The sequence below is a fragment of the Delphinapterus leucas genome, chromosome 8, assembly GCF_059928025.1.
Source record: "Delphinapterus leucas isolate spDelLeu-1000000601 "Yukka" chromosome 8, BTC_Dleu_Yukka2, whole genome shotgun sequence".
Taxonomy (NCBI): domain Eukaryota; kingdom Metazoa; phylum Chordata; class Mammalia; order Artiodactyla; family Monodontidae; genus Delphinapterus; species Delphinapterus leucas.
Window position 1 is genome coordinate 34,159,312 of NC_143136.1, and position 24,679 is coordinate 34,183,990.

General features: G+C 37.5%; 1 protein-coding gene across 5 annotated transcripts; it reads left to right on the top strand.

The window, feature by feature from the left end:
* Positions 1–433: 433 nt before the first annotated feature.
* TMEM237 (transmembrane protein 237) lies at positions 434–24,589 on the top strand. 5 transcript variants are annotated; one of them, XM_089916508.1, is made up of 14 exons: positions 434–667; positions 3,369–3,400; positions 4,003–4,013; positions 4,929–4,985; positions 6,958–7,035; positions 7,195–7,332; positions 15,437–15,557; positions 16,341–16,498; positions 18,794–18,917; positions 19,192–19,383; positions 20,476–20,549; positions 21,222–21,315; positions 22,139–22,260; positions 24,021–24,589. In XM_089916508.1, exons 1-14 carry the CDS (start codon positions 626–628, stop codon positions 24,086–24,088), a joined length of 1,311 nt encoding a protein of 436 aa, XP_089772634.1. In that variant the 5' UTR covers positions 434–625; the 3' UTR covers positions 24,089–24,589. The 5 variants fall into 5 exon arrangements, with proteins under 5 accessions (XP_089772634.1, XP_089772633.1, XP_022423125.1 ...); XM_022567417.3 differs by lacking the exon at positions 6,958–7,035 and having other exon boundaries at positions 437–679; positions 24,021–24,579; XM_022567418.3 differs by lacking the exon at positions 6,958–7,035 and having other exon boundaries at positions 437–667; positions 24,021–24,579.
* The last annotated feature ends 90 nt before the right edge of the window (positions 24,590–24,679 follow it).

Sequence of the window (24,679 nt, forward strand, 5' to 3'; positions counted from 1 at the left end):
TTGCCCTAGTATCTGTTCATCTTCTGCATCATTCCCTAACTTTTTCCACATCCGTGCCATCCCTCTGCTCTTTCTTAACTATAAAACAGAGTGTATGCTTCAAAACATCTGTAGTTTTTAAATTTAAAGTGAGTAAGTGTTATTTTTCTAAGAAACCCGACCAAACAAAACGAAGAAAATTAAGTCATTTTTAACACCCATGTGACCCCGGATTTGATTTTATGCCGTGCTTCTTTGGATGGAGGATAAGCAACTGGAGAGAATCTGAGAATTGCCTGTATCAACACACACACACACACACACACACGCAACTGGAGAGAATCTGAGAATTGCCTGTAACACACACACCCACGCGCGCGCGCGCAACTGGAGAGAGATCTGAGAACTGCCTGTATCAACACACGCGCGCGCGCGCGCCTGGTGGCTAAACGAGTGAGTAACTCCGACGCCTCGGAACGCCGAGCTTGGCAAAGCGGGGGCAGGCGGAGACCCGGCCCTGGGGCGGTGGCTTAGTCAGGCGCCGCGAAGCCCCCGCCTCCCGCAGGTCCCGGAGGCGGCGGCGTAGCGGGGAGCCAGGCTCGGGCCGGCGGCTGTTACGCCGAGAGAGCCCAGCCGGCACAGCCCCATGAGGGCGAACTCGGGGCTCCGGGTGGAGGAGGACCACCCGGTGAGCGGTGAGGTGCGCGTTGGCCGCTGCCGCTACCTCTGGGGCGGAGCGGACACCGACATGCTGGGGACCAGAAGGGGAGAGCCCAGCTCGGGGAGCGCGCGCCTCGGCCCATTTGGCGCTCACAGGATAGGGGTGGGGGTGGGGGCTGGAAGTTCTTCCCAAGGCCGGACCCGAACTCCAGGAGCTGGGCGAGGAGCCAGGCTTGAAGTTTCCGGGGGCCTGAGTGCGCATGTTGCCATGACGACGCCTCACATCGCTGCTGCCCCTGCCCCTGCGGGTCCGGAGCCTGGCACAGAGGGTCTCTTTATCGACTCCTCCGGAGGGCATTTAACCGCCCGGAAAAGAGATAGCCGTTTGCCAGCGGGGACTTTTAATCCTGGGCTTCTCTCACTTCCCTCGAACAAATCACCGCAACCACTTGGAAAACCACGGGAAAAATCGTGATTGCTACACCGCACCCGCTGGAGTCTCTCCTCCCGGGCATGTCAGCCCTGACTCCGACGCCCCCTTTTCCGCAGGAGTAGACTGGAAAAGCCCCCCCAGGTCTCCGCGTTCCCCCTCGCTCCCACCCTGATGGAGGAGGCTGCGGGCCAGAGCGGCCTCTGCGGCGCAGTTCGATGACGCATTGCGCCTGTGCGCGGGGCTCGCTGGGAGGGTGTGAACCCGGGCGGGGTGTGAGCGACCCGCGGCTGGGAGTCAGCGGCTGCCAGGCAGCCCAGCTTTAAACGGAATGGGGAAGAAGCAGGTGGTAAGCGAGCCTTAGTTACTTTCAGTTCAGTTGAGCCGTCCTACTTTTGAGGAGTGTCGAGGTTGGGTTTCTGGATTGATGATACGTCATTTTTGCGGGACTTTTGAAATGTGGAGTTATCGTGTGAACTGAGTCTTTGGTGAGAAAGCGGTCCATAGCATCTTTAGAACGATACCGCTTTGTAGATAGATAGAGCAATAACTATCCTTTGCTGGTTGAATTTTGACAACTGGATAGTGTTAAGACAGCTGGCCTTGTCCTAATCGTTTAGCATTTGTATTAACACACTTTTTGAATGAATGGATAGGTAAATGGGACAGTTGTGGAACAAACTAGGAGTGTTTAAAATTTAACCTTTTTAAATCAATGTCCTTTGCAAGCAGCTTGAGATACTTGGAACATTAAACTGATTTCTAGGCATTTTTGTTAGTATTTTATTTTGAAAGATTCCAGAGTGCTACTTAACTGTAATTTCTCTGAACTGCAAACACTTTTCTTATTCATGTAAAATAGCATTTATAAGGTTTTTTTTCTTTCTGCCCTAAATGCGTTTTTCACACTGTATGTTTCAGAGTATGTTTTTAAAAAGTATGTTACTATGTGGCTTAAAACCTCCATTGGCTTCCCATTGAATTAAAACAAAATCTCTAATAATTAGTGATGTTGAGCATGTTTTCATGTGCCTCTTGGCCATCTGTATATCTTCTTTGGAGAAATGTCTATTTAGGTGTTCTGCCCATTTTTTGATTTGGTTGTTTGTTTTTTGATACTGAGCTGCATGAGCTGTTTGTATATTTTGGAAATTAATCCCTTCTCAGTTGCTTCATTTTCAAATATTTTCTCTCATTCTGAGGGTTGTCTTTTCATCTTGTTTATGGTTTCCTTTGCTGTGCAAAAGCTTTTACGTATAATTAGGTCCCATTTGTTTTTATTTTCATTACTCTAGGAGGTGAGTCAAGAAAGATCTTGCTGTGATTTATGTCAAAGAGTGTTCTTTCTATCTTTTCCTCTAAGAGTTTTATAGTGTCCGGTCTTACGTTTAGGTCTTTAATCCATTTTGAATGGTACAGATGAACCTATTTGCAAAGCAGAAATAGAGACACAGACGTAGAGAACAAACGAGTGGACACCAAGGAGGGAAGGGGCGCATGGGATGAATTGGGAGATTGGGATTGACATATATAACAACTATGTATAAAATAGATAACTAATGAGAACCTGCTGTATAGCACAGGGAACTCTACTCAGTGCTCTGTGGTGACCTAAAAGGGAAGGAAATCCAAAAAAGAGAGGATATATGTATACATATGGCTGATTCACTTTGCTGTACAGCAGAAACTAACACAACATTGTAAAGCAGCTATACCCCAATTAAAAAAATATCTAGGCTCCTTCCCTTTGTCTTCCTAATTAATCTGCCCATGCCTTGATAACTATGCTTCATCCTTATTGGCCTTCTTTTATCTGGAACTCTCTAAGCCCAATCTCCCATAAAGGACTTTGTATTTGCTCCCCTTTGGCTCCTTTCTTATTCAGGTCTCAGCTCAAATATCTCCTAACTAAGGAGAGACTTTTCCTAACTAAAATAGCACTCCTCATTCTTCTCTTCCATATGTATATATATATAATATATATACTTAACGTTATTGTCTAATACTTAACCATTAGAATGTAAGTTCCATAAGAGCAAGGATCCCTCTGTTTTGTTCATTACTATATCCCTGATGCTTAGAACAGAGCCTGGTCTGTAGACATTAAGGAATATAGGAAGGAAGGAACTTTATATGAAATTCAGAAGTGATAGGACAAATTAAAATTGCCCATCTGATTCTCATCAGTACCTCCTGGGTTTTACTTGACGAATAGGATTATCAAAAATTTGAAATACACGAAGTAAAGATGCTCTAAGGTTTTTACTTACAAGAAGTTTTCTTTTTCTTTTCCCCATAGCGTCCTCCACGAGCCCTTCCACCTGTGCCAAGGTAAAAATAATTTACAGTAATTTTATTATTGAGTTTTAAGAATGCAAAGTGAGTAAAGTGAGAAAAATTGACTAGTACTTTTACACAATTATAATAATTCAGAAGAGACTTCCTGAAAGTTTAAAGATGAATAATTCTTGAATCATCAAGATAACAGTTATAATTAAATGCTCTGTTTCAGAGACTAAATGTCCACATGTTAGGTTAATGGATCCATTCTTAATGTTTTAATGTCTTGTTTATCAGAATTCTGATCCTCTTTTGTTTGCTAGAATAGTTTCCTCAGAGTTTAAGCTGATTTTAATCAGTGACAAAATAAGAGTTCTTAATCTGTTTAATCCACTTTATTAATAGACAGTAGGGAATATGTATATGTAGGTTCAGAAAATATTGGGGTTACTTTGTTAGTCTTATTAAACAGCTTATTACTGATAATTAATAAGCTAGTTTGTAAACTAGCTGATTTTGTGTGAAAGCTAATTTTATTTTAAGTTTGTAATGATTTAAGTCAATTTTCAGTCTAACAATATAATAGATTTCTAATTAACAGAGTTTCTCTTTTTGTCTCTGTCCTGATTAAATTTGGTCGGTGTCATATACAGTGCTGATCAAGGTGAGTTAGTTCATGGTTAATGTAAAACTTTCTAAATACAGTATTTGGTGTTTGAAAGTTAGTTTGATTCCTTCATTTTCTCTTAAACTTGAATCTGAATAGTATAATTTATAATGCTACAATTTTTTATCATAGTAATCTCCTATGACTGCCATTTTTAAAGGATGGTTGATATATAACACTAGTTATGTGGCTGATATTTGACCTTACAAGTTAAAAAGCATTCATCCCTGAATGGAGTCACCTAGAACATAACTGTTGGCTAGATTATAGTTCCGTAATAGGGACTACATCTTCCTTTGTCTCATTTCATCAGGATAGGCTGGGTTATGTCACACTAACCCCAAATTCTCAGTTACTTAATATTATACGGGGTTTTTCTGGTTAATGCAAAGTCCATTGTAGCAACAATCCAGGACAGTTACCTTTCTCTACCTCTTCACTAATGATGCAGTGATCCCGGCTGCTTCCATGCTGTGGTTCTGCCATCTTAACATGAGACCTTCTCAGTTGCCACAGCAAGGGAAGGGGAAGCTGGAGGGTTACTCACTGGCTTTTTCAATGTTTTGGCCCCCAAATGGCACAGATCACTTCATCTTGCAGCCTATTGGCCAAAACCAGTCATAGGCCACACCTAAGTGCAAGGGGGCTGGGAAATGTAGGGGATCAGATGAATATTTGGTGAGCCCACTTTCTGTCACAGTTTATAACATTACTGACTAGCCATGAGCTACCGGTACTGTACTATGGGCTCCCTTTGACTTTGTCAGTCTCTTGCCTTCTTCCCCTAATGTATAGAAATTGGCTGGACCCAGAGGAAAAGAGGGAAAGTTCTTCCCTACTAAAAGTTCCCCTTTGACTTTTCCCTGCATTGAATTTTAGGCAGCCTTTTCTGTTGTTCTTTCTGTTTTATAGATGATATTCCACTGAGTCGTCCTAAGAAAAAGAAGCCCAGAACAAAAACCACGCTAGGTAAGAAGTGTTCTTTGTTGTGTGGGATCACAAGTTTTCCCAGGACCTCAGGCATGCTAAACATCACAGATCAGGGAGAGGCCAGGCCCCAGTCCCAAGTCACTGCTGTGTTAAGGATAGAATCCAGTTCACTTTGAAGCAGTGGGATTCTTGGTGGCAGTGAGGGACAAGGTAGTGGGCAGCCTGAAGAATATCTAGAAACATTTGTGTAATAAAGGGTTATGCTGCCCCAGATCTTACTTCCACAACATTCTTGGACTCTTTGAGGCCTTTCATCCCTAGATAACATAAGTTGTCTTGAGCTATGATTGGTTCCAGACCCTTGAACAGGATACTGGATTTAGAGACACAAGGTTCTTGGATCCCTCATTTCAGTCAGAGAGTCTCTGCATTAGAACATGAGTCTGAAGGCAGGGCCGTATCATCCAGGTATTAAAGCTCCAATAATGAGCAAGTTCTGTGAACTTTTTTTGTCCCATTCACTGATAATCCTGGACGTTCTGTCAGTAACTCAAACTCAGCACGTCCAGAATTTATCATCACTTTCAACAATAAATCAAGTTTTACTGCTTACTTACAAATTTCTTTTAATGCCCCCCCACCCCCACTCTCCCAGTGACTGGAGCTGGAAACCTCAGTCGCCTCTCACAGGTCACTTCACTCTACTTGCTGCCTCTCACAAGCTTGCTTCTTCTGTAGTATCTTTTATGTCTCTTTCCCCTTGTCATTTCCACTGTCACGACCGTAGTTAGCCTAGCTCCTTTCTTCTTCTCACCTGAGCTTTTGGGGTAGCCTCCAACATTGTTCTGTACTTCTAGCTTTCTTCCACCCTAGTCGGTCCTGCCCACCACTGCTGGATGAACTTCCTAAAGCTCGTAGCTGATCATACCTTATACCTGGTTGGAAACTTGTATTAGCTTATCATTGCCTAACAAATGGTGGAATACATGGTGGGTGGAGGAAAAGAGAGAAATGGAAATGGATGCATAGAGAAAGACATACAGATATGCAACAAAAAGAAAAGAGAGGCAGAGAGACTTAGAGTCACAAAGATACTGAAATGCTAGGCCCTAAAAATATACTCACAATTAAGTACAGACATGTACATGTGGATTTAGAAAGGTCACTGGTGAAGGATGCAATAAAGACTGAGTTGGAGTAGCAGAGGTAGGGCTCTATCCCAGCTACCAGCTTTTTTTCTTGTAAAAAAGAGAAAAAAAATCAGTGCTCTAGACAAAAAAGGAGGTGTATTGCTAGGCTTTTATTAAAATTGTTTTTCAATTAGGGTACTTCAAATTTTTCACTCCTACAATTTGCAGTTCTTCTACATAAAATAGTAGGTGGTGGGGAAGAGATATTTCTATAGGATGGATTGCTAGCAGTAAAACTGCTAGACAGAAGGACCTATGCATTATTAATATGATAAATTTCTGCTAAATTGCCTTCAAGGGAGTTGTTATTTTCTTGCCACCAACAGAGTTTGAGTGTCACATTTGCTAAATCCTTGAGAACATTGGAAAATACCAATCTTTCAATTCTTTTTGTCAACTTAGTGGGCAAAAAGTAGCTTATTTTAGTTTCCGTTTCTCTGAATACTAATGAGGTTAAGCATCTTTTCATTTGTTTATTCACTCATTTGTATTTCTTCTTTTGTGAAGAAGCAATGTAGTGAATGTAATGAAGTAAAATTCAAATCTGCCAAAATGGGTCGAAATCTGTTCAAAGATTTGATGAGGGGAGAGATTGAAATGATCAGATGAAGAGATTTTTAAGTAATCTGTTAACTCCAGTTATCCGTGATGACTTTATCGTGTGTTAATTTATTAATGAAGGACTAAACTATATAGAGGCTGATAATTCTCAAGGCATAAGACAAGAGCGTTCCCTATGGTGACAGTTTCCATTACATTTTCACCTTTTTGAAAGTTCAGAAGCAGTTTTCCTCCTGCCTTTCTTTTATTCCTCTTTCTAGCCCCCTGGTTTTTTGCTTCCTCATTCTTCCTTGTTCCCTCATTTATTTCTTTTCCCAACTTAAAGCCCAAAGTTACAGGTGAGGAGGGAGGAAATCAAGATTTGGGGCACAATTAGTTCTGTAAGAGAAGAGGTTATTATATAGGAAACATTCCAGTTCCCTGTTTCCCTATATTTTTAAGACTTAGTAATCTCTGCTCAAGTTATCCCAATTTTTTCCAACTCCATTTCTCTGTAGCTAGTGCTTCTTTGGGAGGTCTTGTTCAGACTGCTGTTCACAGGCCACCTGAGGGCAGTGAGCCACCAACTAAAGACCCCATAGAACATCAAGAAGCTCCTGTTCAAAGGAGACAGAAGAAGACGAAGCTACCTCTTGGTATGTAAAGAAACTAAGGTTAGGTTGTGACAGCAGTTGTGATTTTGGGGGTATGATTAAAAACCTGTCTGTTCCTATTTTTCCCCACCCATATCCCAGTTTTTTCTTTTTTGCTTAAAATTTTTATCACCAGAGTAATTCCCATGGGTTAAGTCAGGAATATTTTAGAGGATCTCTTTTGAGTGTATCTGTACAGATTATGAGAAGGGGTACAAATTCAGGACCAAAACAGAAAGTTCAGATCTTGGTATGTATATGAATTTGGTATATTATGAATGGACATTGAGATTAGTGGGGAAAGGAAAAATTCTGTATTAACAGCAATATAATGGAGCAAAAGCCAACATTTTTTGAGTCTCACTATGTCTCAGCATTATTCACAAGGTAAACAGAATATTATATCATTATTTTGCTATCAAACGGGCAATGCTTTTTAAAGATGATAAAATCCCAAACTGTTGGATATAAAAGTATTGGTGAGAAATTGGTATACTCGTGCACCACTGATAGAAAGTATAAATTGATATAGCCTATCTGAACTTATAGGAATAGAAGTAACTACAATGGCTACAGTAATTAAAGGATGCTAACTGTAACATAAGAGTAGAAACTGGTATTAACCAAATATTTAACAATGTGATACTGCCTAGATAAATCATGTTTTACCCATTTAATAGAAACCAAATACTCATTAAAAGGATTGTTAAAGTAAAATAGTGACATGGAAAGCCATCAGTAATATATTGTTAAGTCAAAAACAAAGATTATAAAATAGTATGTATCAAAGGGTCCCATTTTTGTAAAATATGTTTTATTAATTTCCTAGGGCTACCAGAACAGATTACCACAAACTCAATGACTTAAAACAACAGAAATCTAGTCTCTGACAGTTCTAGAGGATAGAGGTCCAAAATCAAGGTGTCCACAGGGCCACGCTCCCTCCAAAGTCTCTAGGAAAGAATCCACCCTAGCCTCTTCTAGATTCTGGTGGTTGTTTATAATTCTTGGCATTCTTTGGCTTGTGACAGCATAACTCCATTCTGTGCCTCCATCTTCAGATTTTTCCCTGTGTTTCTGTGTCCAGATTTTGCTCTTCTTATAAGGACAACAATCACTGGATTTAGGGCCCATCCTACTCCAGCATGACCTCATATTAACTTGATTACATCTGCAAAGACCCTAGTTCTAGAATCTCATTCACAGGTATTGGAGTTAGGACTTGCACATATCTGTTCCGGGGGACACAATACAATCCAGACCATATGTATATACATACACATATGTAAAAAGAATGGAAGGCTATAGCAAAGTGTCAACAGTGGTAGTTTTTTTAGAAGGAGGAATTAGGTATGATTTTAAAAAATTTTCTTTCTTCATTTATGTTTTATTAATTTTTATATATTTTATGTATATAACTTTTATAATAATTAGAAAAAATAAAATAGATTTCGTTAGAGTAAAACAAAGGAAGGAACAAAGATTGGGAGATTAGCTCTCTCCTATTAACATCAGCCCCAAGGAATAGTTTATTACAAAATAGTTTCCCTGACTAATTCCTTGCCGCTTAGAAGATAGTAGATCCTTATTAGATGAAAGAATTATAGGAGTAGAGGGCAGGAACTAGAAAAGTTAGGAGAATGGAGCACAGTTTTGAGATGCAAGTTGAAATGGGATACCACAGTGCCTGGGGGCACTAAGAGGAGAAGGAGTGGGCAGAAGAGGGCAGAGAAGGAAAGAGAGACAGAAATGACCCTAAGACAGCTTTACCTACTCTACAGTTTATTTCATTACTGGCAGTAAATATAGTTGAATTAAAACTACTCTCGTAGACACTTACTCACTCTCCCTGCCTTGTGAGGACACACAAAAAGACATCTGTTTGCAAGAAAGCTCTCACCAGAATACAACCATGTTGGCACCTTGATATCAGACTTCCAGCCTTCAGAACTATAGCCTCATCCACCAGAGGGCAGACAGCAGAAGCAAGAAGAACTACAATCCTGCAGCCTGTGTAACAAAAACCACATTCACAGAAAGATAGGGAAGATGAAAAGGCAGAGGGCTATGTACCAGATGAAGGAACAAGATAAAACCCCAGAGAAACAACTAAATGAAGTGGAGATAGGCAGCCTTCCAGAAAAAGAATTCAGAATAATGGTAGTGAAGATGATCCAGGACCTTGGGAAAAGAATGGAGGCAAAGATCGAGAAGATGCAAGAAATGTTTAACAAAGACCTAGAAGAATTCAAGAACAAACAAATAGAGATGAACAGTACAATAACTGAAATGAAAACTACACTAGAAGGAATCAATAGCAGAATAACTGAGGCAGAAGAACGGATAAGTGACCTGGAAGACAGAATGGTGGAATTCACTGCTGCAAACAGAATAAAGAAAAAGGAATGAAAAGAAATGAAGACAGCCTAAGAGACCTCTGGGACAACATAAAATGCAACAACATTCGCATCATAGGGGTCCCAGAAGGAGAAGAGAGAGAGAAAGGACCAGAGAAAATATCTGAAGAGATTATAGTCGAAAAGTTCCCTAACATGGGAAAGGAAATAGCCACCCAAGTCCAGGAAGCGTAGAGAGTCCCATACAGGATAAACCCAAGGAGAAACACGCTGAGACACATAGTAATCAAAATGGCAAAAATTAAAGACAAAGAAAAATTATTGAGAGCAGCAAGGGGAAAACGACAAGTAACATAGAAGGGAACTCCCATAAGGTTAACAGCTGATTTCTCAGCAGAAACTCTACAAGCCAGAAGGGAGTGGCATGATATACTAAAAGTGATGAAAGGGAAGAACCTACAACCAAGATTACTATACCCAGCAAGGATCTCATTCAGATTTGATGGATAAATCAAAAGCTTTACAGACAAGCAAAAGCTAAGAGAATTCAGCACCACCAAACCAGCTCTACAACAAATGCTAAAGGAACTTCTCTAAGTGGGAAACACAAGAGAAGAAAAGGAGCTACAAAACAAACCAAAAATGGTAATAGGAACAAAAATATCGATAATTACCTTAAACGTGAATGGATTAAATGCTCCAGCCAAAAGACACAGGCTCGCTGAATGGATACAAAAACAAGACCCATATATATGCTGTCTAGAAGAGACCCACTTCACACCTAGGGACACATTCAGACTGAAAGTGAGGGGATGGAAAAAGATATTCCATGCAAATGAAAATCAAAAGAAAGCTGGAGTAGCAATACTCATATCAGATAAAATAGACTTTAAAATAAAGAATGTTACAAGAGACAAGGAAGGACACTACATAATGTTCAGAGGATCAATCCAAAAAGAAGATATAACAATTATGAATATAATTGCACCCAACATAGGAGCACCTCAGTATATAAGGCAACTGCTAACAGCTATAAAACAGGAAATCGACAGTAACACATAATAGTGGGAGACTTTAACACCTCACACCAATGCACAGATCATCCAAAATGAAAATGAATAAGGAAACAGAAGCTTTAAATAACACAATAAGCCAGATAGATTTAATTGTTATTTATGGGACATTCCATCCAAAAACAGCAGATTACACTTTCTTCTCAAGTGCACACAGAACATTTTCCAGGATAGATCACATCTTAGGTCACAAATCAAGCCTCAGTAAATTTAAGAAAATTGAAATCATATCAAGCATCTTTTCTGACCACAACGCTATGAGACTAGAAATGAATTACAGGAGAAAAAAATGTAAAAAACACAAACACATGGAGGCTAAGCAATACATTACTAAATAACGATGAGATCACTGAAGAAATCAAAGTGGAAATCAAAAAATACCTAGAGACAAATGACAATGAAAACACGATGATCCAAAACCTATGGGATGAAGCAAAAGCAGTTCTAAGAGGGAAGTTTATAGCTATACAAGCCTACCTCAAGAAACGAGAAAAATCTCAAACAATCTAACCTTACACCTGAAGGAACTAGAGAGAGAAGAACAAACAAGACCCAAAGTTAGCACAAGGAAAGAAATAAATATCAGAGCAGAAATAAGTGAAGTAGAAACAAAGAAAGCAATAGCAAGGATCAATAAAACTAAAAGCTGGTTCTTTGAGAAGGTAAACAAAATTAATAAACCATTAGCTAGACTCATCAAGAAAAAAGGGAGAGGACTCAAGTCAATAAAATGAGAAACGAAAAAGGAGATGTTAAAACAGACACCACAGAAATACAAAGCATCCTAAGAGACTACTACAAGCAACTCTATGCCAATAAAATGGACAAGCTGGAAGAAATGGACAAATTCTTAGAAAGGTATAACCTTCCAAGACTGAACCAGGAAGAAATAGAAAATGTGAACAGACCAATAACAAGTAATGAAATTGAAACTGTGATTAAAAATCTTCCAACAAACAAAAAAAGTCCAGGACCAGATGGCTTCACAGGTGAATTCTATCAGACATTTAGAGAAGCACTAACACCCATCCTTCTCAAACTCTTCCAAAAAATTGCAGAGGAAGGAACACTCCCAATCTCATTCTATGAGGCCACCATCACCCTGATACCAAAACCAGACAAAGATACTACAAAAAAAGAAAATTACAGACCAATATCACTGATGAATATAGATGCAAAAATCCTCAACTAAATTCTAGCAAACAGAATGCAACAACACATTAAAAGGATCATACACCATGATCAAGTGGGATTTCTCCCAGCGATGCAAGGATTCTTCAGTATGTGCAAATCAATCAATGTGATACACCATGTTAACAAATTGAAGAATAAAAACCATATGATCATCTCAATAGATGCAGAAAAAGCTTTTGACAAAATGCAACACCCATTTATGATAAAAATTCTCCAGAAAGTGGGCATAGAGGGAACCTACCTCAACATAATAAAGGCCATGTACGACAAACCCACAGCAAACATCATTCTCAATGGTGAAAAACTGAAAGCATTTCCTCTAAGATCAAGAACAAGACAAAGATGTCCACTCTCGCCACTATTATTCAACATAGTTTTGGAAGTCCTAGCCACAGCAATCAGAGAAGAAAAAGAAATAAAAGGAATACAAATTGGAAAAGAAGTAAAATTGTCACTGTTTGCAGATGACATGATACTATACATAGAGAATCCTAAAGATGCCACCAGAAAACTACTAGAGCAAATCAATGAATTTGGTAAAGTTGCAGGATAGAAAATTAATGCACAGAAGTCTCTTGCATTCCTTTACACTAATGATGAAAAATCTGAAAGAGAAATTTAGGAAACACTCCCAATTACCATTGCAACAAAAAGAATAAAATACCTAGGAATAAACCTACCTAGGGAGACAAAAGACCTGTATGCAGAAAACTATAAGACACTGATAAAAGAAATTAAAGATGATACCAACAGATGGAGAGATATACCATGTTCTTGGATTGGAAGAATGAATATTGTGAAAATGACTGTACTACCCAAAGCAAACTACACATTCCATGCAATCCCTATCAAATTACCAGTGGCATTTTTTGTGGAACTAGAACAAAAAATCTTAAAATTTGTATGGAGACACAAAAGACCCCGAATAGCCAAAGCAGTCTTGAGGGAAAAAAATGGAGCTGGAGGAATCAGACTCCCTGACTTCAGACTATACTATAAAGCTACAGTAATGAAGACAATATGGTACTGGTCTAAAAACAGAAACATAGATCAATGGAACAAGATAGAAAGCCCAGAGATAAACCCACGCACCTATGGTCAAGTAATCTATGACAGTGGAGGCAAGGATATACAATGGATAAAAGACAGCCTCTTCAATAAGTGGTGATGGGAAAACTGGACAGCTACATGTAAAAGAATGAAATTAGAACACTCCCTAACACCATACACAAAAATAAATTCAAAATGGATTAGAGACCTAAATGTAAGACCAGACACTATAAAACTCTTAGAGGAAAACATAGGAAGAACACTCTTTGACATAAATGACAGCAAGATCTTTTTTGATCCACCTCCTAGAGTAATGGAAATAAAAACAAACAAATGGGACCTAATGAAACTTAAAAGCTTTTGCACCACAAAGGAAACTATAGACAAGACAAGAAGACAACCCTCAGAGTGGGAGAAAATATTTGCAAACGAATCAATGGAGAAAGAAGTAATCTCCAAAATATATAAACAGCTCATGCAGCTTAATATTGAAAAAACAAACAACCCAATCCAAAAATGGGCAGAAGACCTAAATAGACATTTCTCCAAAGAAGACATACAGATGGCCAAGAAGCACATGAAAAGCTTCTCAACATCACTAATTATTAGAGAAATGCAAATCAAAACTACAGTGAGGTATCACCTCACACCAGTTAGAATGGGCATCATCAGAAAATCTACAAACAACAAATGCTGGAGAGGGTGTGGAGAAAAGGGAACCCTCTTGCACTGTTGGTGGGAATGTAAATTGATAACAGCCACTGTGGAGAACAGTATGGAGGTTCCTTAAAAATCTAAAAATAGAATTACCATATGATACAGCATTCCCACTACTGGGCATATACCCAGGGAAAAACATAATTCAAAAAGACACATGCACCCCAGTGGTCATCGCAGCACTATTTACAATAGCCAGGTCATGGAAGCAACCTAAGTGTCCATCGACAGACGAATGGATAAAGAAGAAGTGGTACGTATATACAATGGAATATTACTCAGCCATAAAAAGGAGCAAAATTGGGTCATTTGTTGAGAAGTGGATGGATCTAGAGACTGTAATACAGAGTGAAGTAAGTCAGAAAGAGAAAAACAAATATTGTATATTAACACATATATGTGGAACCTAGAAAAATGGTACAGATGAACTGGTTTGCAGGGCAGGAATTGAGACAGAGATGTAGAGAACAAACCTATGGACACCAAGTGGGGAAAGTGGCGGGGTGTTGGTGGTGGTGGTGTGATGAATTGGGTGGTTGGGATTGACATGTATACACTGATGTGTATAAAATTGATGGCTAATAAGAACCTGCTGTATAAAAAAAAATAATTTCAAAAATTCAAAAAAAACATACTACTCTTAGTAATTCAGTTAGGGTAAAATTTGAAAATCAAGATGGATACCAATATACCTATATAGTTTTATAATTCATGAAAATTCATGAAAAAATATAATTTTTATAATTCATGAAAAATTATATTTTAATATAATTTTATATAATTATAGTTTTATAATTTATGAAAAAATGTATTAATAGAAATGACTGTTTTTAGAAAATTCAGGACCCAACTAAGTTTAGGCCAAAGAGTACTTGTGACTGCCATTCTAGAATGTACCTACCCCTACAGGTCCAGCTTTCTAAATTTCTGGGTTTTAAATTTTGTTCATTTTTGTTTTGTTCAGAACGTCTGTGGTAGGCTCTACTGCTTATATTATATTTCCAGCCCGGGCTGTAAGTGTTTTTTAAAATAGAATTTTCGGGACTTTGAGGGCATTCCATTTCCTGTATTTCCAGATAGGAAGAGTTGCTAGTGGGTTAGAAGCTTCCATTGACTCACTTGAACTTAATACCTTGTGTGCAGAAAAGAGTAAACACAGCAGGCCTGGACAGGCCTACTTTCTAGAGGGCCTCTTGACTGGCATCTGGGAACTTGGCTGGTAAACAATTGTTTACATTGATATGAAGCTTTCTCTATCAGGGTGGCTCCCTGTGCATTCGTGCACACAATGTGATTTATGCTAAACATCTGCTTTTCTTCTGGTAGTCTGTGCTCGGCAGAGGGTGCCTATGTGATCACTCCCAATAAAAACCTGCTTAATGTCTTTTCCCTGTAATAAAGTGTAACCATGAGTGTAAATGACCTGTGAGTCCTTTGAGTGAATCACAGAACCTGGAAGTAATCTTGGAGATCTCTGACACACCCTGGGTCTTGGATTACTTAATTTTTTTTTCTATATTGTTTGGTATCACAATTTCAAACTTTCTCTTGAGTGTTTAGAGGTGTAAAATTTTAAAAATTAAAAATTTGTAAGATGGTGAAAAAAATTGGGGGCCAATTAAAATTCTTAAAGTTCTTTTGTCTTGCAGAAGTCTTGTACATTACTTTCCTTTTTACATCCTGGTAATTTGAAAACTTAATCTACTTTATTTTCAGAACTGGAGACTGCCTTTACCCAGAAGAAGACTTCTAGTGCATCTTTATTACCAAATGAAAATGGTATCAACGTGGAGCCAGCTGAGGAGCCAGCTATTCAAAAACCTCGAAGGAAGACAAAGTAAGAATTTATTTGTCCTTCTAAATATTTTGCAGAGATACCTTGATGCTTAATTTCAAGCTCCCAAATGGTAGCTTCTAAGTCGTATTAAATACTTGTAGTTGTATATCTCTAGGATAAGTAATAGTACAAAAATATCAGTTAAACCAATCTAAGGGTAAATTTGAAAAGAGTAAACCCGCTGAGAAAAGTAAAATATCGTATTTAAATAAAAAATTTTAGGAGCTGTCTCTGAAGAAGAGGAACACAAATAGAAGATTTTGTATAACTAATAAAAATATTACATATTAAAGATATTAAAAATTAAAGGTAATATTAATAAAATAGGCTATATCATTTATTTTCTCATGTTAACAGAATTCAAATTACGATTTTTTTAGCAATACATAAAAATGTTTATTTTAACATAGGAAATCAAGTGTCAGGTAAAATATAATGATATTCTTTAAAGAAGTTCACTGGAAGTTATATTACTTGTTTGTACTTGGAAGTGACTCTGCAAATAGCGATCAGTATCTATATAGAATCATGTAATTTTAAATCTGTGAAGAAGCTGAGGAATCTAGTTCAGTCACTTCATTTTCCAGATGTGAAAACTGAGGCCCACAGAAATAAAAGTGACTTGCTGTGCATAAGAGTTAATAACTGATCCATTTGAGTAAAAACCAAATTTTGTGACTCCCAAGTCCAAGGCTCTTTCCATGAGACTCACAGGTACCTCCTTATTTGGGTCTGTAAAAGGTTAATAATCATCCATTTTTCTTACTTTCTCCCTGATTATAGGAAAACCCAGCCAGCAGAATTACATTATGCCAATGAGCTAGGAGTTGAAGATGAAGACATAATTACTGATGAGCAAAGTAGTCCAGAACAACAGTCTGTACTGACTGCACCCACTGGTATTAGCCAGCCTGTAGGGAAAGTGTTTGTGGAAAAAAGCCGTAAGTAGGTCTTTGTTTTGGAATGTGAGCTCTTTAAGAATTATGCAAGGATATCCTTTGACCTGGGAATTATACTTCTGGAAATCTGAATTAAGGAAATAAGCAAAAATATGGATAAAAATTTGTACATAAAGCTAATCATCACATTGTTATTCATGAGAGTGAAAAACTGGAAAAAACCTAAATGTAAAACAGGAGGGGAATGATTTCAGACAGCTATGGCATATCTATACAATGAAATCTTCTGCACCACTAAAAATAATGTTTAGGGAGAATTTTTCACTTCATGGGAAGATTCTAATGAAAAATAAACATAAATACACACATGTAGTTTGATTTCAGCTATAGAAAATTGCATAGGACAAAAAAGACTAGAAGGAAATATGCCAAAATATTAATGCTGGTTGTTTCTGTGTTATGGAATTATGGGTAATTTAAAAAATCTCCCTCTACTCCCACTCATTTCTTTATTCTTTTTTTTTTTGCGGTATGTGGGCCTCTCACTGTTGTGGCCTCTCCCGTTGCGGAGCACAGGCTCCGGACGCACAGGCTCAGCGGCCACGGCTCACGGGCCCAGCCGCTCCGCGGCATGTGGGATCTTCCCGGACCAGGGCACGAACCGGTGTGGCCTGCATCGTCAGGTGGACTCTCAACCACTGCGCCACCAGGGAAGCCCCATTTCTTTATTCTTTGTTGTACTTTACCAGTTTTCTGCAATTGGTAGTGGTATTGGTGGTGGAGCAGGTAATGAAATGCTACAATTAAAAATAAATAAGAGGGCTTCCTTGGTGGCGCAGTGGTTGAGAGTCTGCCTGCTGATGCAGGGGACACGGGTTCGTGCCCCGGTCCGGGAAGATCCCACATGCCGTGGAGCGGCTAGGCCCATGAGCCGTGGCCGCTGAGCCTGCGCGTCCGGAGCCTGTGCTCCGCAACGGGAGAGGCCACAACAGTGAGAAACCCGCATACCAACAACAACAAAAAATAAATAAATAAATAAGAGAAAATACATGATGGTATTACCATATTAAATAAGAAATACATTATAGCTACATACTCTTTTGGAAAATAGTTCTGCATTGGTTATAAGACTACATTTGCAGAGTTTAAGAAAAATCTACTGAAAGCATGATCATGACCATATGCTTTTCCCATGGATATGCTTTGAATATTCTGCCTAAGGAACTCATCTAAAACATAAAGATTAGTCCTTAAAATTTGCAAATTAGATTTTACATAAATTGTTTTAGAATTCTGATTCCATAAAAACCCACCTAAGGGATCTTGGTGTCGTTGGCCAGTGAGAAACCTGCGATCCAGAGAGGCTGGCTTCCCCAGGGTCTCACAGTTGGTTAGTGCAGAATTGGGACTCGAACCAAGGTTTCCTGACTTCTAGTTAAGGGCTTTTATTAGTTTACCATGTGGCCATGATTTACTTCAGTCTATTTTCAAGCAATATCACTCAATCCTCATTTTTATTCTTGCTTCCCTTAGCACAGAAACTTCCCTAGTAAAGTAACTGACCATAAAAGTTACCACTAGTCTGCTCAGAAGTTGCTTTTTCTTTGGGAAAATTAGGTGTCTGTATTTCTGTCTTTCCTCCTCCAAAGTACTTGACAGCCAGGTTTGGCAAGGATACTGGAACCTTTCCTGTTTCCTGAGGTTCATTTGTGGATCAGCAGATAAATGAGAGGGAGAAGCCTCCTCGTCAGCAGTAAACGCATAAAGCTGTGCTCACAGTGTTGCAGTGCTGACACTTGAACTGGTACCTTCCATGGGCATCTTCTTAAGCCAAGTGTATGAAACAACCAGTCTCTTTTCTGTCATCACAGAATGCCATGCTACACTAACTGTCATCTTTTCCGAAGAAATTTAAGGTGTTTTCAAATATTGACTTTTATAGTGTTGGGATTTAAACTTTAATACTCGTCAAGTCTCTAAATTAGAGGTTTTTAGACTATGTTATGTTAAGGGTTTCCAGACTTTGTTCTGAGTTGCAAGTTCATTATTGTATTTCATTAAATATAATTGATTTCTAAGACTGTTACTGTAACATCTATTTTGGGTCGAGAAGAAAGTGCATGGACATTGTTTACTTTCCTTAAAGATAAAAAAAATATGTTTTATAAACTGAAAGAAAAGAGCCTTCTGAAATAGGGACCAAATCAGGGAGAATTTTTAGATAGGAAAACAGCAGAATTTCAGTCTCAGTGTGAGGGTTCTTAAGTGTAGAATAATAGGAAAGACCACCAGGGTTCCCTCTTGTTAGTTGTTTATAGTTGTGTATTGTGTTCTTAGGGCGATTCCAGGCTGCTGATCGCTCAGAGTTGATAAAGACCACAGAAAAGATAGACGTGTCGATGGACATGAAGCCTTCCTGGACCACCAGAGATGTTGCACTGTCAGTGAACCGGGCTTTCAGGTGGCTGATTTTGTTGGACTTCTCTTAAAACAAATGTTCCATAATTTTTTTAAAAAAAGTGTTGATTGTTCAATACTATTAACAAAATTGACAGCTTAAAATGGTGGTGGGTATAGTTTTTAAACATTCAGTTAGAGTTAAATGATCTGCCTATCAGTGTTTTTACTTTTTGTGAAATGTTGAATTTTATTCTTATATGTGAAGAGACTTGAAGAATGTTTTAGCTTTTTACTTTTGTCATTCATGTATAATAATGAAACCCTTTTCCATTCAGGATGATTGGTCTCTTTTCTCATGGCTTCTTGGCTGGCTGTGCTGTGTGGAATATTGTTGTGATATATGTTTTAGCAGGAGACGAGCTTTCTAACCTCTCGAACCTTCTGCAACAATACAAGACGTTAGCATATCCATTCCAGAGTCTTCTCTACTTGCTTTTGGCTCTAAGTACAGTTTCAGCTTTTGACAGGTAAGACTCTTGAGACTGCAGATCCCTCTAACTTTTCTTCAGGAGGAAGTGTTGAGCAAAATGTGTCCCTGACTGACTGTGACATTTTCAAAATAGAATTATAGCATATTAATATTATTTTGACTTTTTAAAAAAGCCATTCTGTTTCTGGTTTTTTTTGGGGGGTGGGGGATGGGACTACTGTGAGCAAAAATATCCCCCAAAGTCTTAACCCATTCCAGCATCAACTCTAAGTCCAAAATTTCATACAAATATAATCAACTCAGAAAGTCCCAAACATCTTCCAGATGACCTGAATCAGGTATAGACAAAACTCTGGGTATTTTATTAGTTTCCTAGGGCTGCTGTAACAAAGTACTACGAACTGGGTGGCTTGAAACAGGAATTTATTTTCTCACAGTTCTGGAATGCAGAAGTCTAAAATCAAGGTGTGGGCAAGGTTGGTTCCGTTTTGGAGGGCTCCAAGGAGAGTCTGTTCCTGCCTCTTTCCTAGCTTCCAGAGGTTTCTGGCAGTCCTTGGTGTTCCTTGGCTTGTAGATGCATCACTCCAACCTCTCCTTCTGTTGTCACATGACCGTCTAGTCTCTTCTGTGTGTGCCTTCTCTTCTTGTAAGGACACTAGTCATATTGGATTAGGGCCCATTGTAATGGCCTCATCTTAAGTTGATCGCATCTGCAAAGACTCTATTTCCAAATAAGGTCACGTTCACAGGTACCAGGGTTTAGAAGTTCAATATATCTTTTTGGGAACACAATTCAACCCATTAAGAAAAACAACGTATAACCCAATAATATGGGTAATAGAAAGAGGTGTAATAGAATCTAATGAAATTTGCCAATCAAGTTTAATTTGTTTTTAACTCTAAAGGAATGATGACTAAAATAGTCTTCTAGTTAAATGTTTTATGTTGCCTTTGTAAATAAGATATCCTTTCATGTGTGTTAAGTATAAACTGTAGCTACTTAAAGCTTAGTAATAGACAACACATGTGGTAGCATTAAAATAGAGAAAGAAGAAACTATTGTCCAAAGAGTACAGTTTTGTAAGAAGTTTACAGCTGCACTGTGACAAGAGGCTTTTGTATTTTCTAGGATTGACTTTGCTAAAACATCAGTAGCCATCCGAAATTTTCTTGCCCTGGATCCAACAGCTTTAGCATCTTTCTGTGAGTAAATAGTTTAATTTGATAACTCTGTAACTTTGAACCAGAAAGAGTATAATTTTATTTTAAAAAGGACTTTATATTATTGCTACTTATAAACATTACATATAGATATTTATTCAGTGGAATTTGTAATTAAAAAACCATATGGCAGGCATAATTTTGATAGAATTATTTTTTAATAGAGGTTATCTAAATAACTTTTAAAAGTTTGTTATTCTATATTGCTTAATATTTAACTTCTGTGTTTTCTACTTAACATTAAACAGATTGAGCTGATAGGGCATTTTAGTAACAAATACTATTTTATATCTTTTTGATAATTTGGAATAAATTTTGTTCTAATTATGAGAATATAAATAAAACTAATTTTAGGACCTTGAGTAAGTCATTTAATTTCTTAAAAGATCTTCTAGGTTCTTGTCAGCCTAATGATGATATAGTGAGCATCAAAAGACCCTTCTCTACCTGTATTCTTGAAAAATAAGACTATCCAGCCTATTGAAATTGACTAAGTGAAATTTTTTTTGTATCATCATTCCCCAAAGTACAGATTATTTTTGATCTTAAAGTAATCTATAAGTTAAAAATAATTAATTTTTAATTAATTTTATTAATTAATTAAAAATAATTGTTAAAAATACATTATTAGTAATTCATTTGTCTTTTTCTCAGTGTACTTTACTGCTCTTATATTATCTCTGAGTCAACAAATGACAAGTGACAGAATCCACCTTTACACACCTTCTTCTGTTAATGGTAGCCTCTGGTAAGAATTCACAGTAGCATTAGTAATTGTTGATCGTAATAACAGCAACGATGGGAGTAATGGTGCTGTCTTATCCTTTCACTCTTTTACTTGTTTTCATCTATAAATAATATTGAGGGCCCTGTTTTATTTCCAAAATTATGGCAAAAAAACCCCTATTCCATTGGTTAATGGGTAACTATTGTTGTATACTCCTGCATTTCTAATGAAATGTTTTGTAAAAAAATCTGTTTTAAATCTCTGAAGTTATGGTTTTAAAATAAATCATTACATGGTGAACTGGGGGAGCCCCACATCCTCACCCCCAATCAGGGAGCCTGATACTGCAGAGTAGTGATGGGATTGGGTACCTTGGGATAGAATCAGGAAACCAAGCAGGCCAGAAAGAGAGTGGACTAGGGAGAGTCTGCTTCCGCCTATCAGTGGCCAGCCATGAGAGTGACAGGATGGCTGAGATCCCACTTCACAAAACTTAGAGGGGCAGTCTTGTTTGAAGAGAGTGGCTAGGGGCTTGAGATTAAGAGAGAAAGGAATGATTGAAGAGTAGCACTAACAGTAGTTGGAAGGGAAACTTAGAAAAATTCTTTGGCAACAGTAAATTTCCATTACATCTGTGTACAAAGCAGATCTGTTTAGAATTCAATAACATTTGAACCTTTGTTCTCATGATATACATGGTGTTATTTTATAGGGAAGTTATAGTTTATGCTTGTTATTCCTCTGGGTGAGGACTGCTCATTTTGTTTAAAGTTTATAAAATAGATATATCTGGATATATGGACCAAAATGAAGACATTTCTAATGAGTATTTCTGTACCTTTAGGGCAGAAGGAGTTGAGGAACAGGTTCTCCAGCCATGGATTGTGGTGAATCTGGTGGTGGCCCTTCTGGTTGGATTATCTTGGCTTTTTTTGTCTTATAGGCCAGGCATGGATCTTAGTGAAGGTATGTATTAAAGAAAAAATAGTATATCATAAAATCTTCTATAATGACTTTATAAATCTTCTTTTAATGGATACAGCTTACAACGTTTCAATAACAAAGTATATTTAAAGTAAAATAACATAAGAAGAGTAATAATAAAGTGGTGAAACAGAATGCCACGAGAAGCAGGGAGGAGTGTATAGGAGAGCTGTAGTCTTGAAGTATTGAATACTTCATGAGGGGCTTCTGTGGTCCTGTCTCATACTTTGGAGGCATTTCTTCTCTTGGAACGCTTCAGCTATTTTATAGGAAGTTTTTGCTCTTCATTTCTCTTAGTCTTTTTCTGATCAAAGTATCTCTTAATGTGAAATAAATCATGCTTCATCTATTAGCCTCTGTTAGACACATATTCAAGTGAATTTATTCTTACCTCCTCCTCTACCAGCCACAAAATCTTAACCCCTCATTGTCTAATGAGGTGTTTAGTAATCCTACCTTCAGTGTGCCCAGGGTGAAGTGACATTTGCTAATCTCTAGTCCTCAGACCCCTCTTGGAACACGAGAAGAAGAGTCACATTAGCAAACTGCTAGGCTTCTCAGCACTGCTTTGGGAACTGCTTAGTATTTGTATTGTAAGTTGTATTTCCTGGCAGATGTTCCACAATTTCACCCTTGAATCTCTTTGATATTTTCTGGACTTTGGTTATTATTTTATTCTTGATTGGTTAAACATCCTGAGCATTTAACTGCAGTTTGACCAACTGAGTATAGCCTATGTCTCAGAAGTCTTGGAACTGAGAATCTTTTCAACATTTCCATTTGTAAAAACCAAGACAAAAAATGTGATCTTCTTGTGTATTTTCATTCATAAATGTACCTTTGCTCATGTTGTTCACTAATTATTCCTTTGGATATATTTAAAGTATTAAAAAAATCTTCTTAGGCTTTAAGTATTTTGCTATTTTTCTTTCACTCAGTATAGTTTTTAGTCATTCAAAGAGTTTTTCATCTAAAGCTTACATCAGGCGACTTTATTAATTCCTAAGGTTTTCTTTTTTTGTATTTCCTGATATTTTAATAAATTATGTGTCTATGCTAAGTAATAGTTTAAATGTAGAAATGTCAACTAATAACATTCTGCACTGTGGTTGGGATTAAAGCTGCATGCAGCTGGCTTGTGTAGTATTCAGTCTAAATCACAGTGTGTGTTACCTATTAAATATTTCCAGAATCCTGCTTTTAGGGTCATGTGAATCAAATAACATTTCCATGTGGATAAAAAAAGGAAATATAAAATGAGGATGATAATACTCGCTTAAAGGGTTGTTATGGTGATTAAATAGGGTAACATATTTAAGATATCCTGGCACACACCTCATCTTAGTTCCAGGTCCTCCACTGCATCTGTGTCCTACATTTTAGGTTATCATGATCACTATAGAATTAGACCTCTTAGATGTCTAATGATCCTGGATTCTCTAAGTGACTTAAATTTCCTGGTAAGAGTTATTATATTGTCTCTATTATATTATATGTTTTATTTTTCAAGGGTTTATGATACATTCAAAACTTGTATATCTCAAAATGCAAAACGTGTACATTTGTCATTAGTTCACCTTTTAAATCAGATTTCACTATCAAGAATTCTTACTTGTACTTGAGGGCTTTCTATTATCATATAACATGTCAATATTTAAAGACTGTTTATAACTAAGCTATAAAACTCTTTTTGAGATACTGGGAAATCATTTTGAGTGTGATTTGTTCATCTTCTCTCCCAGAGTTGATGTTCTCCTCTGATGTGGAAGAATATCCTGATAAAGATAGAGGAATCAAAGCCTCTTCATAGTGCCAACTCACCTTCAGAGTAATTACCTAGTATTTAGAATTTTTCCCATTCTTGTTTTTAAATGTATTTTTATAAGATATTTACAGATGTATTTGGAATTGATTTTTCGATTATATAATACTGAAGAATTTCTCAGGATTATGGAAAATGTTAAAATTGTATCTGTGATTTATACCCAAACATTAATTTCTATAGTATTATTGTCTTTATGACAAAGGAGATGCTGAGGTAGAAACCAGCAGGTGAAAGTGTTTATTTCCTGTTTTCTCAAATTAGTTGCATTTATAATCATTATCTTTAAAAGTACTGTATACAGTGCTTTTAAAAAAGCCATAACTTTAGTGTTACAAAATAGGTTTAAACATAAATTTAGGGAATAGGGAAGAAGGGGGGAAAAAGGACCTTCATTATTTTTCATGTCTCCTTACTGAATAAATTGAAATATGAAATTTGTTGTTTTTGAAACTGGTTCAGTGGTTGTGTATCATGTAATAAGTCTAATGTAATGTAATTTAGCTTGAAAGATGCTTTATTTCATGGCTAATAAAAAGGAAATGTAACTTTTATTTGAAAAGTTTTATAATCGTAAAA